Source organism: Stenella coeruleoalba, assembly GCF_951394435.1.
Source record: "Stenella coeruleoalba genome assembly, chromosome: 15".
Taxonomy (NCBI): Eukaryota; Metazoa; Chordata; class Mammalia; order Artiodactyla; family Delphinidae; genus Stenella; species Stenella coeruleoalba.
The window spans coordinates 921,642-939,843 of record NC_137161.1 but is presented as its reverse complement, the minus strand read 5'-3'; the positions used below and the strand labels follow the sequence as shown (position 1 = coordinate 939,843).

At 57.8% G+C, this 18,202-nt stretch overlaps 1 protein-coding gene across 3 annotated transcripts; it reads right to left on the bottom strand.

Annotated features, from left to right (window-relative positions):
- Positions 1-440: 440 nt before the first annotated feature.
- YTHDF1 (YTH N6-methyladenosine RNA binding protein F1) lies at positions 441-15,440 on the bottom strand. 3 transcript variants are annotated; one of them, XM_079943913.1, is made up of 5 exons: positions 15,115-15,440; positions 14,829-14,856; positions 13,723-13,802; positions 5,099-6,619; positions 441-2,017 (listed from the first exon to the last, which is right to left on the bottom strand). In XM_079943913.1, exons 1-5 carry the CDS (start codon positions 15,139-15,141, stop codon positions 1,991-1,993), a joined length of 1,683 nt encoding a protein of 560 aa, XP_079800039.1. In that variant the 5' UTR covers positions 15,142-15,440; the 3' UTR covers positions 441-1,990. The 3 variants fall into 3 exon arrangements, with proteins under 3 accessions (XP_079800039.1, XP_079800040.1, XP_079800041.1); XM_079943914.1 differs by having other exon boundaries at positions 14,829-14,853; XM_079943915.1 differs by lacking the exon at positions 14,829-14,856 and having other exon boundaries at positions 13,723-13,779.
- Between the last annotated feature and the right edge of the window lie 2,762 nt (positions 15,441-18,202).

Sequence of the window (18,202 nt, the reverse complement as noted above, 5' to 3'; positions counted from 1 at the left end):
CTGGGTGGGCTGACCGGCTGGGTTTTTGGGGAGGGCAGACAAGCAGCAGCCCTTTGTAAGCGAGATGTGACGCCAGGTCCCCGCTGACCCTTCCACACCGCGACCTGCGTAGCTTTCCCTCCTCGGGAACGTTCAGGCCCGAGTGCCCCCAAAGCCAGCAGGGCGGCCGCCCTCTGATCCAGGGCTGGTGCGAGCTGGCAGCGTTGGGGGTCACCTTCAGAGCCTGTGCCATTTAAGGAACAGGTGCACAGGCCGGTTGGTAGCTGATCCTGTCACGGCCTCTGCCGCTGACTCGCAGGAAGAGGCAGGGCACCGTGTCACAGCACTGCCATCAGCGCATCGCCCACCGACCACCTGACGAGCCGGGAGCCACCTGCTCTTTGAGGCCACCCGACGGCCAAGCACACGTGAGAAACGGCTGGCAGACATGGGAGACACACGGACCTCTCGAAGTGACCCTTTTAACCAGCTCTGCAAGTAAAATATTAACCAGTGGGCTTCCCTGGTGGCGCAGTGGTTGAGAGTCCGCCTGCCGATGCAAGGGACACGGGTTCGTGCCCCGGTCCGGGAAGATCCCACATGCCGCGGAGCGGCTGGGCCCGTGAGCCATGGCCGCTGAGCCTGCGCGTCTGGAGCCTGTGCTCCGCAACGGGAGAGACCACAACAGTGAGGGGCCCGCGTACAGCAAAAAACAAACAAAAACATTAACCGGTAAAACGGGGTGAAGAATGAAGTGACCGCAGACTTGCTAAACAGGTATTGTTTATTAAGGCTTGTATTCTCCTAGAGGAAGTTATCCGATGTCGTCTGTGACTCCGTACAGGCAATAACAGTTCAGAGAAAGTGACATGTTCTAAATACAAGTCTAGATAAAACGGCTTAAACTGTAACTCGGAGGGCCTGGCGAGTACAGCTTTCAGAGAGCACCTGCGCTCCGCACGGGAGGCTCTGCCCGGCTCGTGTGCGGGGCGCCAGGCAGGCGTGCACACTGCTTTCATGCTCGAACTCCCGTGGCGAGTGCTTCGGAGGCCCCTCGTCCCACAAGACACGACAGCAAATTCAGTTTCTAAAAGGTTTTCTGTTTGTTTGCTTTTTTGTACCCATTCAACAGGAAAAAAACTAGACACGCACGCTGAAATTTACAATCGGTGGCATCACCCATCACACCGTCTGGACTACCAGATCCCAGGTTTAAAGCTTAGCATTATTGGCATAAAAACGTGAAACGGCATTAGGACTCTCCAGTGAAGAAAAGGGGGAGCGAACGGCCTGCACACAACGAGGAAGGCCTCCGCACGCGGGCCTGTGGTCACCGCCTGAGTAGGAGCAGAGCAGCCGCCGGGCGCGCACGGCTGTGCAAGACCCGTGTTCCCAGGAAACAGCAGGTTCACCAAACTGGGGAGACTGGAATTTATCCTTCTGTCCAGTAGAAATCAAACGGGCAGATCAGCATTCAGACGACAGGTAACAGACGAAATGGCAACGCGGCTGACGAGGCGGTCATCAGCCTGTGACTTCGGCATATCCTGAAGGGAAGCCCTTGAACAGAACACGCTAAATGCCGGACGACGCACGGGTTCTTACGCTCGCTATTAAAGCAAAAGGGGTGAGAGACAAGAAGTCTCATGTAAAGATATTAAATGACCGTGAGCATAAGAACATAATTTTCACCAATAGTAATAATAATAACTCTTCGGGATGGATTAGGTTTTTGTTTTTAAGGGTACTTAATTTTCACATTAGGTCAGTGTGACTGATAAGCTGACGAAAACATAGTCCTTTATTGGTGAGTTCTACAATACTGTAATACATAGAAAAAATACAAACAAATGCAGATCATCTGGGCAAAAATAAACTACAAAGAACGTAAAGATGCGAGCAGTCGAGCCCTGCGCGAGGCCGGCCAGAGCCGACGCCAAGAGACAGCACCGAGCACACACTCTCCAACCGCGCCAGCCCCACGTCTGACGGTACAGAACCTGCTTCGTCCTCACTGCTTGTTTCGATTCTGCCGCTCCTGTAAAAAGAGAAAAGAAGCTTAACACAGTGAGCGAACGTGCCGCGCAGACAAATTCCCTCCAGGTCGAGGTGCTGTGGCCAGATCTGGACCCGGCTCCCTGCAGGGGCCACCGCCCAAGACAGTTCCAAGCTTCGGGGTCCTGGCCACACGGAATGGGCGCCTGATAACCGCCTGACGTGGTGGCCACCTGCGCAGGGAAGACTCCCCTGGCCAGTTTATTTCCTCCCACCAAGCGGACCACCTTTCCCAAAGTGTGTGACAAGCCTGTGACCCGCAGCTCAGTCCCTCCCCACGGCTGCCTGCCTGCCGGAAGCCATCTAGGCCTCTACTTACGATTCAGCTGAGACATGGAACAGTCCCCCTCCTCCTGCCCCCCTCAAGCAGGATGAAGCTGGTAATGGACACTGCCGGACAGGGGTTGGTCGATGACGCAACGCCCAAACATTTGGGATCACTACACGTGTAATGTACAACACAAGCAAAACCCTCTCTTTTGCTAGAAACGGACCACGTGTGTCTTCAGGTTCATAAGACGCTGACTCCCCCACATCCTCTGTGCCGTCACCAGGGCAGGGCACCTGCGGTGCTTTTCAAACCGTCTCACGGTCCTGAAAAGCCCCAGAGCATGTGGGTGAGCCGGGCTGGGTGGGTGGATGGCCGCAGCTCCAAGAATTAACACTGCCTCCCCACCCTGAACTCTGAACCGGAAGGATCAGGAGCTCCGTGTTCTGCATCCTCCGAGGAAGACCACAGCTACCGCCCCTCCTGGAGAGCAGCGCAAGCCTCTCTTTGGAGTTCAAAGTGGCTGCGGCTGGAGTGGTGCCGACAAGCGTGGGCACCTCCCAAAGCCCCGACTCCCTTCAACCATTACAAGGACCACCACCCCCGAGACTGTGAACAGCCTCTTCTCACAGCAAACCCAACAGAGACGGCGCACTCCTAACCCTGTCTCTGCCCGGTTTTCCACTGAGTTGCGTGCCTGTGCAGAGCTGACCCCGGACCGTGGCCAGTCCAGTCGTATGAGGGACTCTTCAGCTTGACTCTGTCACTTAAAACCTGCACTATTTTAAGCGCCCTAAGGAGTGGCTGTTTCTACATTTAAAACCCAGAGGCTTGCAGGGCTGGGTCTGACCCAGCTGCCACAAGACTTGGTGCTTCCCTAAGGAGCCAGCTGGCTTTCAGATGGACGGCTGAGATGCAGGACAGCCAGCACTCCTGCAGAAGGGCAAGTACATCTTACCTTTCAACACAACGTGTTTCTAAGCGTCATGATCATTTCAAAGCAATGGAGTCAAACTCCAGCTGATCGACAAAAGGACTTCTTGAGAGTCTCCAGGGCGGCCTTCTTGGTGGCAGTGGCCTCGCCAGCAAGCTCAGGGTTTTCAGGGAGCTGCTCCCAACCTCATCTCAGTACCCGTCCTTCTTAAGGACACACCCAACTCCTGCATGGAAAGCAATGCCAGCTGCCGACTCCAGAACGAGCCCTGAAGACAAGCGTCCTGGTGGAAGTTTCTGGGGCAACGTTGAGACCCACCCCCACTCCTCTACAGTCCAGCGAGCTCGAGAGAGGCCACCAGGACAGCAAGAGGTCGGGCTTCCAGAACATGGATTAATGGAACGCTGACCCCTGTGGACAAAGGCTTTCAGCCCAGCTGGCCCGCGCACCTTTCCTCGCAGGCGCTCACCTGCTTCTGGAGCATTCGCTGCCCCAGGGGGAGGGAGGAGCAGCCCGGGGAAGCCTCACAGCGAAGCCCAGCGGCAGAGGACACTGGGCGGCAGAGGACAGCGGGCCGAGCCCGCTGCAGTAACACCTGGAAGCCTCGGGCCCCGAGGGTCTGAGGGAGGGCTGCTCCTTCCTCCGCCCATTCCTGACGCGCCAGCTCCATCACGAGGCAAGTTCTAGGTCACCAGCACCTTCAAACACCCACCAGGGCGGGGCACAAGTTTACCCCTCAGCTCATCACAACCAGCAGAACCCAGGGCCACAGCACCTAAGACGCCACACACACAGAGCCGGCGCCCAGTCACCAGGGACGTCAAGTCTCGTGAGCATGATCTCCGTCCTGTCCCTGCAAATCCAGCAATTTGGTGTTTCATTTTATACCCAATTTCGCAGTAACTGGAAATAAGCCCTTCTCCTTTCCGCCCAAGAGTGAGAGTGGGACCAACCTGCTTTCAAAGTTTTGCAAACTGTGAGCTGTTAGTTTTGTACAACTTTAAAACCGCTACCAGCACTGTGTTCTCTGTACACCCCATTTACAAGCCTTTCTGCCGGAAAACACTCAGGACACTGAACATCCCAGATGGGTAACGCTTTTTTTTTTTTTGTAATACAGAGGACTGAACAGAGGTTGAAAACCCACCTATTATCAACTGACATTTCACGAAAGAAAGAACATTTTAACACCAAAACAGTAGGAAGAATCTCAGGACGAACTCTCTTGAACGAAGTGGCTTTGCCAAGTGTGTCACAATGTCCTTATTTTTCCCATTTCTGGGCCAACTGACAGGCCTCTGAGCCCTGATCTCCTACAGAGCAGACTCATTCCGTGGGCTGTCACAGGAGGTTGGGACCCACTCAGAGACCCACCCAAGGGTTTTCGCTGTGACTCTAGATGCACACATTTCAGTTATGAACTGCCTGCATTCCAACCTCCCCCTCCCCTGCCCTTCTACTCTCTAGACGAGCAAACTCAGGTTTCCAAAAACTGCAGGATATTGGGTTTTCGAGAGAGAAGCAAGCAGCGAGCCCTAGACCAGAGCGTCCCTGCTGCCGAGGGCAACGCCCAGCGAGGCCCTCGGTGGGGTATCTGCCCCAGCAGCCCCGCCTGTCCACCCCAGGGCCACAGAACAGTATTTCTAAGTGTTCCTGGCTGGACAGAGACTAGGAAGCACTGTTCTAGAAAACATCATAATTCACAAAGAGAAAAGAGCAAGTTAGCCGCAGGTCCTTTACAAGAGTGTGTGCACCAGTGTTTCTTAACAACTGGAAAAGGACCCCAGGTTCCGGGGTGGTGACCACTCAGACGTCCCCCGCCCCTGCCAGCGACCCACCGCACCCCCGGGACCCACACTCACCTTGCGCACCACCTCCTCCTCCTCCTGGCGCTTCTCGTAGTGCGAGAAGTCGTCGAAGATGGAGGTGCTGTGCTTGTACGAGGCGATGATCTTCAGCACTTGCTTCGCCTTCTCCAGGGGCACCTCCTGGGTGTCACGGGAGTTGGTGACCGGCTTGTTGTCATTGTTCTCCAGCCGGATGTGCCGGAGCTGGTTGTTGGGCACGTCCTTGACGAAGATCCACTTCACGTCGAACTTGCCCTTCCACTTGTCCTGGGACCAGACCCCGGCGCTGGTGCCGTAGTCCACGGGTGACTTCATCTCAGCCACCCCGCAGAAGTGGCCGCTGCCATTGACGCTGAAGAGCAGGTAGACGGGCCCCTTGCTGCCGAGGGCGCGGAAGGCGCTGTCCAGGCGCCGGTTGCCGTGCTCCGTGCTGCACCAGAGGGAGTACTTGATGGAGCGGTGCACGTCATCCTCTGAGTAGCTCTTGATGATGAACACGCGGCCGCTCTTCAGGTTCCAGTCAAACTCCTTGGGGTTGTAGCTGTGGGCGGCTTTCAGTTTTTCTAGGACGGGGTGGGACTCCGGGCTCGGGGTGGCGCTGGGCTGGGCGCTCCCGGGAGAGTTACTGTCGCCGCTGGTCCCCCCGCTCTGCCCGAACGCCGTGCTTCTGTTGCGAGGGGCGACCCAGCGGGTCTGGGGTGGCTGCTGGGGGCCCGGATGCTGTGGTGGGGCCGGAGGGGGAGGCTGGGTGGGAAGGGGCTGCACGGCCGGCTGGGGCTGGGGGGCCGCCTGGGGGGCCGGCTGGGGCTGCGGAGCCGGGGCCTTGGGCACGGGCCCCTTGTTGTCCCAGGTGCCAATGTCCATGTTATGCTTTATGGGCGGAGGGGGCAGCGCGCCCCCGACGGCGGGCCCGCTCTTCGCCTTCATCTTCGGCTGCAGTTTGGCGGGCTTGCTGGCGATGGCCGCCCACGAGGTCGGCTTCGACACCGGCATGGTCACGTTCGTCCCGCCGCTGCCGGAAAGGATGCCCGTCATCGCCACGCTGCTGACAACCGATCCCACCGTCTTGACTGCAGAGGTGGTGACATCCCCGATCTTCAGGCCCACCATGCCCTGCTCCAGGCTATTCATTCCAGGGGCCTTGTTGAGGGTGTCGCTGTGAAAGCCTGTCTGTCCGTCCACGATCGTGCCGCCCAGGGAGCTCGGCGGGTAGGTGTAGCTGTTCCCATAAGCTGAACTCTGAGCCTGCTGCCCCTGAGACCCACTCGCCCCCCAGGCCGAGAAGGCGGGGTTTTCGGGGAAAAAATTAAACCTGTGCTGATAGATGTTGTTCCCCAGGCCCCCAGGCTGCCCGAAAACAGCATCGTGCACAAAATGCTGGTCTCCGTTACTGAGCTGTCCGTAGGTGGTGAGGTATGGGATTGGAGGATCCCCTCCGGTAGACCATGGCGCTTCATTGAGGGAGTAGGGAAATCCGATGGATGGTGGGTAATAGCTGGACAGGTAGGGGTCGGCCATGGAGGGGTAACTGTTACTCTGCGGAAACAAGCACGTGATGAGTTAGACGTGTCCCGACCCGGAGGAGGCGCTGCCACGTCAAGCACGCCTACTTCAGCGCAGGCTGGTGGGGAACGGGCCTGTGCAGCACCGGCTCCCCTCCCAGCGCGCCCAGCCAGGACAGAGAGGGCGACGCCCAGACGACCCAGGGGCCACTCCAAACAAAAGGGTCACTTGCAACTGATCTGGATTCAAGTTAGGTGAAGCAATCCTCTCAGCAACCCCTCCACTGCACCTTGAAGAGTGGCCCACTTCAAGGCACTCAGCCTGAGGAACAGGTCTCTGTCCCACTGGCAATAATGCTTACGCAGGACACTGACAGCACGGACAGCACAGCGCCAAGTGAGCAAGCTTTAAGGAGGCAGCAGCCACGAGCTCAGGGCTACAGGCGTGCTGATGACCCACCTGGATGACCCCCAGGACTCCCGCCCCGCCCCTACCCCTGAGCCCAAAGGGGTCTGGCCCCCTCAGTCCCCACCGTTTCCTGGGGCTCTCAGAGGGGAGCTGGCTACGGCGGGGAGACCCTTACTGAAAATGTGCCTCCGTGTGATGGCCGGAACCCCTGGGAGGAGTTTAAGTAGCTGCAGGGCCTCCCCTTGGGGGGGGCGGGGTTCAGGAAAGCTGCCCAGGGCCGGGTTTAGACCTGGGGTCAGCAGTTCTGGGAAGACGTCTCCTTGGAGAGAGACTCACCCAGGGGTCCTGGTCAGAACTGGGCCTGAGAGCGGAAAGGCTGTGAAGGAAAGCAAGAGCGGGGGCAAACATGGAGTTCTCTGGTCCGATTTCTGCATAGTTCTCCCAAGTAACCAGAAAGTTCTACAAGCAGAGCGGCGGCTAGAGCCCTCCTCCCCGACCCCGCACCTGTCATCCAGTCAGAGGACCCGCTGCCCTGGCCGGCAGAGGGTGGCTGGTGTCCCAGGTGACTGGAGGAGGCTCTGCTTCACTGGAATGAGAACAGGGAGTAGCTCTCCGGAGCCCCCAGAAGTCCCGTGGAGGACAGGCCAGTTCCTTGGCACATCCCGGCCCAGCACGGGATGTGCTGACCCAGGCACCCTCCGCCGGTCCCCCCTGGCACCTCTTCCCCCCTGCCCCATCCGAGGATTCCTGGGGCTTCGGGAATCACGCCTCCTTCCTGCTGGCTGCTCCACTTGACGGCAGACTATTCCAGAAGCACTTTTAAAATGGAGTAATACCTATTTGCCTGTTAACACGAATCCTTGAGATTCTCAGGGGGTAGAAAAAGCCAGACAAGTGGCCGTCATCAGTGCTCTGAATGCAGGGGAGCCGCCTGAGCCACTGCCCTTGAAAGGATCTCAGTGACTCTGGCCCCCGCATTGTGGCCCCCCAGCCCCGCCTCCCTGCTTGCCTCCACCCACCCTGTGCCCGCAGGAGGGGCTGCTCTGAGGAGAGTCAGTCCCTGGGAGGCCAGGGTGGCGGACTTGCCCTGTGAGGTGGGGCAGCCCCAGGGGTGGAAGCCTCCAGCCTCTGACCTCGGCGCCCACCGGTGCCTCAACAGCACAATGGGGACAAGCCTTCTGAAGGGAGGCCAGCACTCTCCTCCCCCATCAGCTGGGCACCCACCTCGGCAGTGGCGGGGCCACATCAACGCGGCCTCCCTCGCACACAAGGAATGCACTCGGGAGAAGAGAGGACCCAAGGGCTGCGTGGCATCCACACCACACAGCCACGCATCCAACCGGAGCCACAGGAGCACGGCCACGGAGCACTGAGCCCACGGGGCCAGCACCTCCCTTCTGACCCACGCTTCAGCCTTAAGCACGACAGGACTTCCCTTAAAACGTGAGACCACAAGCACTGTGTTAACCAGGGCACGTCCCTCAAGTCCACCCCAACCTCACTATTAATGGAGAAGCCCAACACCCTGGTCACACAGACCCCATCGTGCAGATGGGCAGTTCTCAGCCACCTCCAGCCAGGACTGTCCAGGGAAAGAGGAGGTGAGCCAGCCGGCACCCCCGAATCCTTCACCCAGCCACAGGCAGGACCAAGGCGGAGGCAGCCCTGGGAGGACTCCACCCTCTCCTCCCACAACGTGTCAATGCAGGCAGGTCACTACGAGGAGAGCACCAGTGAGGCTGCAGCTCTTTACTGGAAAATCGTGAAATAACCTGGACTGCAGCTCTCCCTTGAACACTTAAATTCATACAACAAAAGGAACGAAGACGCCTCACTTCAAGTTCACAGGGTAAGAAGCTGTGGTTTACTAAGCAGATGCCGCGTGCCACCCGCACCGCCATCCCCAGGGCTCCGAGCTGGCCCTGGCCGAGCCCTCCCGACATCGTCTGTCCCCACCAGGCCGCGGGGTGCACGGCAGGCTGCATGCAGTGACCTCCGGTGCTGGGAACTGAATCCATTTTCACCCCCTTACTGGCAGCCCATCTTCTACCACATCTGCCGGGTCTCCTTCCAAACTCCAAGAGTGAAGCAGCGGAGTAACAGGCAAAGCTGCCAGGAACAGCGGGAGAACCCGTGGGGCCTTCCCTGCTGCGGTCCGCATCCCCCGCCCCGCCCCCCGCCACCAGGGCTCGGGGCCACTGTCCGCAGTGCTCAGGCTGACTGTCCCAGCCCCGAGTCACAGTGAAACTGAACCGTGCCACTCAGAGAGCTGCAACACAAGGCCGCCAGGGGCACCGCAGGGTTCGGGCACTGCTCGAACTCACACCCAGCCCCTCAGAAGCCCGCCCAGCCGCGGCCTCAGGCTCTTCAGAGCCACGCTCCCCAGCTGGGCTCCTGTGACAGCAAACATGCCATCTACTTAGTTAGCTGTGCAGCCCAGGTAAAGAGGCCCAAGTTCACCTGCCAGGGACGTGGGTGCAGAAACCAAAGGGATGACGACAAATCGCGCCCTTTCTCTTAGTGCATTAATACTTCTGTGCAGAGGCATCGCGGGGCTACTCAAAGGAGCAGCATGGAACCAACTCTTTTAAGGACGACGCAGGTAAAACCGCGCCCCCCCGAAGACCACTTTCACGTGTGACACGTCTAACTGTAGCCTTTGTATAACTTAGGGACTCAAGAAAGGGAGGCTGACAGGTCTCCAAGGCAGAATTAGTCCAGTGACAGTAGAAAAGACACCCCCAAGCGTTGGACTTTCAGGGCGCCTCCTTGTGACCGAGTCAAAAGTGATAAACAAAATGGGCACTCCAAACAAAATAAACTCCAATAGTCGTGACACTTACCCCTAGATGACTTTCTCTGAAAAACCAAACAGTAAAACACGATAAACCCATAAACCTATTCTATAATTAAGTTTTTTGTACTTAAAACAAAACTTAACCAGTTTTATAAAAAACCCTCATGCTCAATGACCAAAACCACCTGCTTGAAAGTTGGAACGTTTGATTCCTGTATCCATTTTTCTGAGAAGTTCTGAAATTACTCAAATGCTTTAAGGTTCACAAACAATAAAGTGACTCAACCATTACAGTGACCAAGAAGAGGGATTGGAGGGAGAAACGGAAAGCCCAAGGCTTCAGACGCCAAGGCACATGGAACACCTCGTACGCTGAGAAGCATTTACGTGGGGGATGCAGGGGGCTGGAATAAACTATGCAAGAGGGGAGGTACCAAGGGCAATTGTGAAAGCAGTGACAAAGTGACCCAGGGCTGAGAGCAGGCCCCCCACGCCCACAGCTCCTGGGGAAAATCCTGGGGTGCGGCTGGCCGCTCGCTTTTCCTGGGCTTCAGGCTGCAGGTCAGGTCAGAGGAGACCATGGCTTCCGACACCCACACAATTTCTGCGCTTGTCTCCCCCCTTGAGGTGCGCGGCTCTGAGCAGCTTCACAGCGGTGAGCAGTGTGTCCCGATGCCACTCGGCGGCACCATCGCCGCGTCTGAAGGACGCGCCCGGCTCCCAGACGCAGCCACTGGCAACCAGTGCCCATGACCAAGTGCTCCCCCTGACCCCCACCCAGGCCCCCGGAGCCACTGTGGAGCAGCAGGAAGGCGCGGGCTGAGCTCCTCCAGGCTCTCTGCACGGCGCAGGCGCTGCGAGAAGGCGTCGGTGCGTCCAGCTTTGTGCCGCTGGGGGAAACGCCCCCAAACCTGACAGAAACACTGGGTGACAGCTGAGCACCATTTCCAAGGAAGGAGCCTTCAGGGTGGCCAGACAGGAGCTTCTTGCCAAGAGAGCAGAGAGGCGTAACTGTCAGCTCGACCACGCAGGACGGACGGCACGTGAGAGACAGTGGACACGAGGTCTCGAAGAGATGCCACACTGACCCTCAAGTGGCGGACACCCCACAGCACTCCGGGCAGCTCTACCCACATCTCATCAGAGGACTCGATCAACAGCACGGCTTAAAGCAACTACAAATGATCAGCCCTAGAACCTGAAACGAGTAAATTTATACAACATTCCTAAAAGGCGAATGCTTCTCAGTACACTTAGAACACAGCTGAATTATTAAAGAGGAAAAACGAAAAAGTTGACTTTTCTCCTTTCTGTCTACGTCAGACGTGACCGGGCACGCTGACAAGGCTGTCGACAACTGAGTGCTTGAGTGGAGACGCAGAATCCCCGGTAACCCCTCCGTCCACACGCTCGGCCTGGCATCTGGCCAGCAGCACCTACACCAAACTCAGAGGCGCTGTCTCCAAAACTCTGAGCAGGAACTTCCTGGGTCCTTGCAGTCTTTCCTTACCTTTCAAAGAAAAAAACAGAGAACGAGAAAGCAGGCCGGCCCTTAGGAGGGCGAAGTCAGGACAAGCCAGCAGCGTCAGAGCCCCACAGCCTCGCCCCTGGGCCCCCACCGCCCCCCCGTGCTTCCTCTCCCCCCATCGTGTCCAAACAGCTGACTGAAGTGTAGTTCAAGTGTGCTACGTAAGGATGCTCCGGGGTGCCACCAGGAAGGAAAACACACACCGAGGGCAGGGTCCCCAGGCCTTCCTGAGGGAAGCGCACCCACCCCGAGCGTGGTACAAGTCAGCTAACGGAAAGGCACGCTTTTAAATGCTTTCCAAGTCTTCCGAAGCGCTAAGGCGTCACAAATCAGAACACCAGAGTGTCTCCAACCGGCTACTACAAACCACAGCTGGGTTAAGAAAAGGTAAGAAAGCAGCCCAGGGCTGACGGATACGCCCACGACCTCCACCGCGGTGACGGCTCCACAGGTGCGCATGCGTACCAGGGAAAGGCCACATATGAAACCGTCCTCTTTAAACACGGGCAGTTCATCTCACGTCAACACCACCTCAGTAAGGCTAAGTGGACAGACAGGAAGTGTGCGCTCACTGCTTCCTGCCACACCAACCTCCGCTCCGGCTTCCTCACTAGCAGTCTGGGCTGGATGTCACGGCAGAGGCCACACCTAGAGGCAGTGACAATCTCAAGGGACCCTTGACTGCATCACAGCCCACGTGAAGAAACGAGTGGCGAACACAGGACCAAAGGATCCCGCTGCACACTTGGGTGAGAGGTACCGACCCTCAGTCCACAGCCTGGCTCTGCCACCAGGCACAGCAGAGCCTCTCTGGCCTTCAGGTTCCTCATCTGTACGACGAAAAGGCCGGGAAAACTAGGATCTAAGAGCCCTCCCGTGTTGCATGCTTCCTACACTCTGCAACAATTGGGCATTTCTGGAAGGTCTGTTCTCAATTAAGAGTTTTCTCAGTAAATTCACTCCTAAGTGATGTGCTGATTAATCATCTTGCTGACAAGTACACATTTTAACACACAAGATGAAGAGGATGTTTTAAGGCTGTCCACTGATAGCACCAACCCACCACGGTGCTTCCACGCGGCGTCTCCAGCGTGAGCCAGCTGGGACTACTCCCCTGACATCAGAAAGTCATCTACTCCACTTTTAAAGACATCCTCTTGAGTATCAAAAGCTCCTACCTTATAAAAAAAGATTCCAAGTGAAGCAACCCCCTCCCTTGAATTTCTGGTTAAAATCCACACACAACACCTGCTAGAGCAAATCACGTAAGAGAAATAAGTAAGTCCACTTAACTTCCTGCCATCACCTCTGGCTGAAAGCCCGTCACTGAGCAGCCCCTTGTCCTGCCCGGAGGAGGGGTGGGCCCTCAGGGGGCCCCCTGAGCAGGGTCTCTCAGGCTCCTCAGCTGCTGACTTGCCAAGTGCAGCAGGAGGAGAAGAATGGAGAAAAGTTCTAAGACGTTCTACAGAAGGGCAGACTAGCTTCATCCCACAGGGAAGAGGCAGAGCCTGACTTTGCTCTAAAGCAAACATACACTGTGCATTTTAAAAGCGGCAGATCTTTTGCTTAAACCTCAACTCCAACTAGCCCAGTGGTTTTAACCAGGACAGTTTAGCCCCCCAGCAGATGTTTGCTGAGGCGTTTTGGGTTGTTATGCGGAGGGTGGTACGCAAATACTAATGACAGCTCACGGATGAAGGCCAGGGACGCTGCTCAACATCCTACAAGGCCCCCCAAACAGCGAGCGTTTCTGTCCCCAACCCCCTTAGTGCCAAGGCTGAGAAAGCCTGCGACACCTGAGAGAACAGGTGGCTCCATCTCGCTCAGGTGCCGCCTTGAGCCCTCTGGGCACCATCTAGTCTCACCCTCCCCACAACCCTATCAGGGGCCGCCTCTTCCAACTGTCCTAAGAAGAGGGAGCAAGCACAGAGGGGGCAAGCCATCGAAGAAGCGTCACAGTCAGCAGCGGTGTGAAGAGCCCAAGGCCGCAGTCTCACTCCAGAGTCCTGCTCTAGCTGCTCGAGACCAAACGTCCAATCATCCAGAGCTAAAAACAGTCCCCGGAAAACTTCAGAGAACTCCGCACACCCCCGCTCTGTCTAACGCAGTGCATCACTCACCCACCAGTGCTGAGGCCGACGAGAATCCCGCGTGCCTGCCAGGCGCGTGGGACACCATTTCCTCCAGAGAGAAAACCAGCTTCCCCGCACGCATGCCCCACCTTCAACGTGAAGCTGCTCTTCAATAGAAGCCTTTGTCAGCCTCTTCCTTTATTTCTAGTACTTTATAGTCTGCTTCTCTGTTGTTTAGGATAATAAAGTCAGATATACGCTAATAAAGGTTTATTACAAACCTCAGTCAAAATAAATGTAAAAATGTTAAAAAATAAAAAAACAAACTCACCTGGTTTGACTGTCCAGAAAGGTAGGGCTCAAAGTCATTGTCATGAACTGTATCCTTCTGATGCAAAGAACCATTTTGTACTAGAATGAGAAGTTGCAAAATATTACCTTTGAATTTTTTTAAAGTTCCTTTTAATCACAGAAATTAAAGATAGTCAAGTTTATACCCATCAACTTCTACTATAAATCACTTTTACTTAAAAATGGGCACAGACATTACAGAACTGATACTTACACAACTAATTAGAAAGCTGACACAAAACTTTCAATAACTTAGGTTACGTTTCTGATAAAAATTAACCGTACTTTGGTAGATATTGACAAAATATAGGTGCAGACAAAATACTGCAAGGAACTCGTAACCAGGTTTTGGTAAAGATGATGTGGGCTGAGATCTATGTCTGCCAGACAGAGAACGGTGCTTCCTAAAGCCTGGCTATGTGGGCAGCAAAGCTGGGAAGCTGCAGCTGAGCGACGCTTCTTAACTGGTATCTGGCTGTGCTCTTATTTTCCACTGTCACCACGCTCAGCCAGGAAAAGAAGGGAAAGGTAAATAAGTGCTGGGCCTTCTCCAATCTCACCGTATTTGGTTACACCCGAGTAACACACACACTGGTTCAAAACAGTCTTCGGAGTAAACATGAAGCGACACCAGTTCTCCCAAGACGGAGTTTTGGGGGTGGACCCCAAGCCAGAGCATCCCAAGAGGCTCAAAAGACTGGGGTAAGGCGCCAGCGTACAGGGCCAAGGGCCAGCAGCCGCCCCAGGGCCAGCCCCACACCTGGGGCCGCAGACAGGCAGGTCGCTGGGCCCCCGGCCTCCTTCCCTTCCCCCACCCCAATCAACCAGCCTGCCGTGGGAGGGAGAGATGGAGTTACTCTCACCACCGATTTGCTTGCTTCTCCTTGAAAACTCCCTGCTTCCGACCTGTTACGTCTCCCCCACTATCACAGCCTAAGGTTTCGTCTCCCCAAAGAAGAGGGAGAAAAACTCCGCGGTTCTGGCTGCCGCTTCCAAGACCTCTCCTCCCCCAACACGCGCGCCGAGCTCTAGGCGAGCGCCGCCCCCTCCGCTCCCGGCCCGCACCGCCATCCGGACTCCGCTCACCTTTATTATCTTGCCCTTTTGTTCTCTGCTTCGCCGCAGGCCCAGACGCGCGAGCGGACAGCACCAGGGGAGAGGGGAACACAAAATTACCCATGAGAACCCCTCCCGGCGGGCGGCGCGCTCCGGCCCCAAAGGGCCCGCGGTCCCGGGCGACGTCGGCCCAGCCCCGCGACGCCGACCCCGCGACCCCGACCCGGGCCCCGCGACCCCGGCCCCCGCGTTCCCGCTCCGCGAGCGGACCCCGCGACCCCGGCGCCCGGCCCCGCGACCCCGGCCCCACCGCTACCTGGGGGTCCACGCTGGTGGCCGACATGCTTCATGAACAGCCGGCGCGGTGCGGGGCCGGGGCGCCCGCCGGCTCGGGCCTCCCCGCGAGGCCGGGCCTGTCACCCGCGCTCTCGCGGCCCCGGGCCCGCCGCCTCCTCCCCAGGCGCCGTCCGGGCGGCGGCGCCGGTGGCTGGGCGCGCGGGCCGCTCGCGGGCGGGCGCGGGACGAGACGCACTGACGAGGCGCAGACTTCAATGGCGGCAACGGCGGCGGCGGCAGCTGCAGCGGCGGCGACAGCAGCGGCGACTACGGTGGCGGCGGCGGCAGCGAGGACGAGGCTGCGCGACGTCAGCGAACGCGGGGCAGGCCGGGAGGTCGACGAGCCGCCACGCGCCGCGCCTGCGCGTCGCCGCCCGGCGGGATGGATCTCACACCCGGGTCCCAGTCTCGCGCGGCAGGGCGGGGCGAGCCTGGGCAGTCACATGGGCGTGTCCAGTGGCGCCGCGGGGACCGCCCAGCAGGTGTGCATCTGTCGGACCTCGCGCCAGCAGGCGCAGCGGGGGCGATGATGCTGCTGCCGCGTGGCGTGCAGGCGCAGACTGGTGCAGGTTGTGAACCTGGTGGCACCACCGCGCTGGTTCTCCAGATGTGAAGAAACTCGAGCCAGCGAGTGCGGCCACCCACCGAAAGCCACTTATAGCCAGGCTGCAGTCCACTCTACCCCGCAGCTCTCCCCCAAACGCTCCTCCAACAACCCCTGGAGGGGCGCCCAGGCTCTGAGCTTTGCGGTCCTCGGGGCAGCTCCTCCTGGGCTTCTGCAGCCTCTGTCCCCGCGTAGCCTTCGACTCGAGGTTCCCCGAGGGTGCTGCTGTGTGAGCGCTCTCTTGGGTCTCCAAGGGGTTCCCCAGTTTATAATCATAGTTGCATGTTAGATTCTTGACCACAGGGAGGAAAAGAGTTCATCCCTGCACTTTGCCCTAGTCCAGGACCTGCTAGGTGCCTTTTGGTCTCTCCTCAGAGATGGACAGCCCCTTCCTGGCTCCACCTTCCTGCAGGGAGACCACTTCTCTCTCCCCACTCACTCCCAGCCCACCCCACACCAGGCCCCCGGCCTGGCTGCTCCCCGGGGCTCCCGCGCCCCTTTGGCCACTCCCCAACATGGCTTCCAGGTGGGTCTCTTTTCTTCTTTTCTGGCTCTGGCAGGTGTAACATCTTCGCAAGGCCCAGACCTGCTGAAGGTTGAAGGCCTGGAATGCCGGCTCTCTGCCTCTGTCAACACATGGCCTTCCCCCTGTGTTCTGCCTCTGAGTCTTCCTCCGCTTATAAGGACACCATCATCGGATTTAGGGCCGCCTTAGTCAAGTATGACCTCATCTTAACTTCATTCTATCTACGGAGACCCTACTTTCAAATAAGGTCACACTCACAGGTATCCTTTGGACAGGAATCTGGGGGGACACTATTCAACCAGTACAGGGATCACAAATAATGTCAACTGAAAAATTTGGAGGTGAGTTACAGGGGCTGAGCAGTGGAAGGAGTAGCCCTGGAAACCAGAGGCCTGCGGAGGTATGGCCACACAGGCCTGCTGGCCAGGGAAGGGGCAGGCAGGATCTGATAGCCACCACCTGGGCCCACCCCGGGCTGCCACCCTGCCAGCTGGGAAATCTGGCAGTGGTCCTCACTGATCTCAGGGAGAGGGGGGTGTGAGGGCCGCTCAGAGCAGGGAGCATAGGCCCCCAGAGGCCCAAGGTGGGGACTCTGTGGGCCCCGCGCAAGGGGCTGAGGCTCCCAGACCAGCCCCGGGGAAGCCTTTCCTCTGCCAGGCCTGAGGACACAGGAAGGGTGGAGTCACGGAGTGTGGAGCTGAGCTTCCTTTTACTGCAGAGGGTCACTGCCATGGTCCAGCCGTGAAGGGAATGGGAGAAACTGCCCCGGCTCCTGGCACAGGGAAGGGGTGTGGGAGACTCATGTGACACTGATCAGCTCAGGCTTTGGAGCAGCACGGGGACCTCTGAGGCAAGGGTTGCCCGGCCCTGGGTCTGTGCTGAGACCAACGGGCTCTCCCCACTGCCCAGAACACTCTGCTCCTGCCCTCCCCCACCTGACCCCTGGTCACCCTTCAGCTTTGAGGAGGAGCCGGGTCCATGCAGGCACGTAGCTCAGGGGTCTCCTGCCAGGTGTGTCCAGTGACAGAGGGAGCCCACCCCATCCGGGGCCTTCCACCCTCAGGCACCCCCTCCCTGCTGTACGCAGCTGGGGTGGGATTGTCTAAACATTTCCAACATTGATTTAAAGAGGTTTGATTTTCTATTGGTTTCACAGGCACGTAAGCACGTGGTGAAAAACCTCATCTAGGACTTCCCCAGTAGTCCAGTGGTTGGGACTCAGCACTTTCACTGCCATGGCCCCAGGTTCTATCCCTGGTCGGGGAACTAAGATCCCAGGAGCCACGTGGCACGGCCAAAAAGACGAACAAACAAACCAAGAACACCTCATCTATGTACTGAAAGGTACAAGGTGGGAGGCAGAAGGTCCTTCCCAGGCTGTCCCAGCCTCGCTGCCCCTGATGCACGTGCACACCAGTGCACGGACACCTAGAGGGAGGTTCCTGCAGGCAGATCACTGGGTCAGAGAGCACACCCATTGGCCACCTGCGTGATGTTAGATCCGGCAGGGGACCCCCAAGACAGGCCTCTGGATGCACCGGCAGGGAGACCTTCTGCCGAGCTGGGAGTGGGGCCTAAAGGGTGCTGGCCCTGAGTTCAGGTGACCACCTGGCTGGAGCAAACTGCCCCCTGGGGGTTGGACAGGGCTCACCCAACAGCTGGCCTCCGGGGGCCTGCAAACAAAGACACCTGGCCACCCGAGCGGTGATAGAGGTGCTCGTGCTGGCGTCAGCCCCTCCCCGGTCCCTTTCTCACCTAAACTCTCGGGGCTCATCCTTAATCAATGGCCTCCTTCCAGAAACCACCCCCTCTGCACTTTCTCTGGAGCTGCTTCATACGCCACAGACCTGCTCACTTTCTCGGGCTTCCCTGCTCCCCAGCTCAGGAGTAACCTTGACGTGCCTCCTGTAATTTACAGCACTTTACGGTTTTGAAACT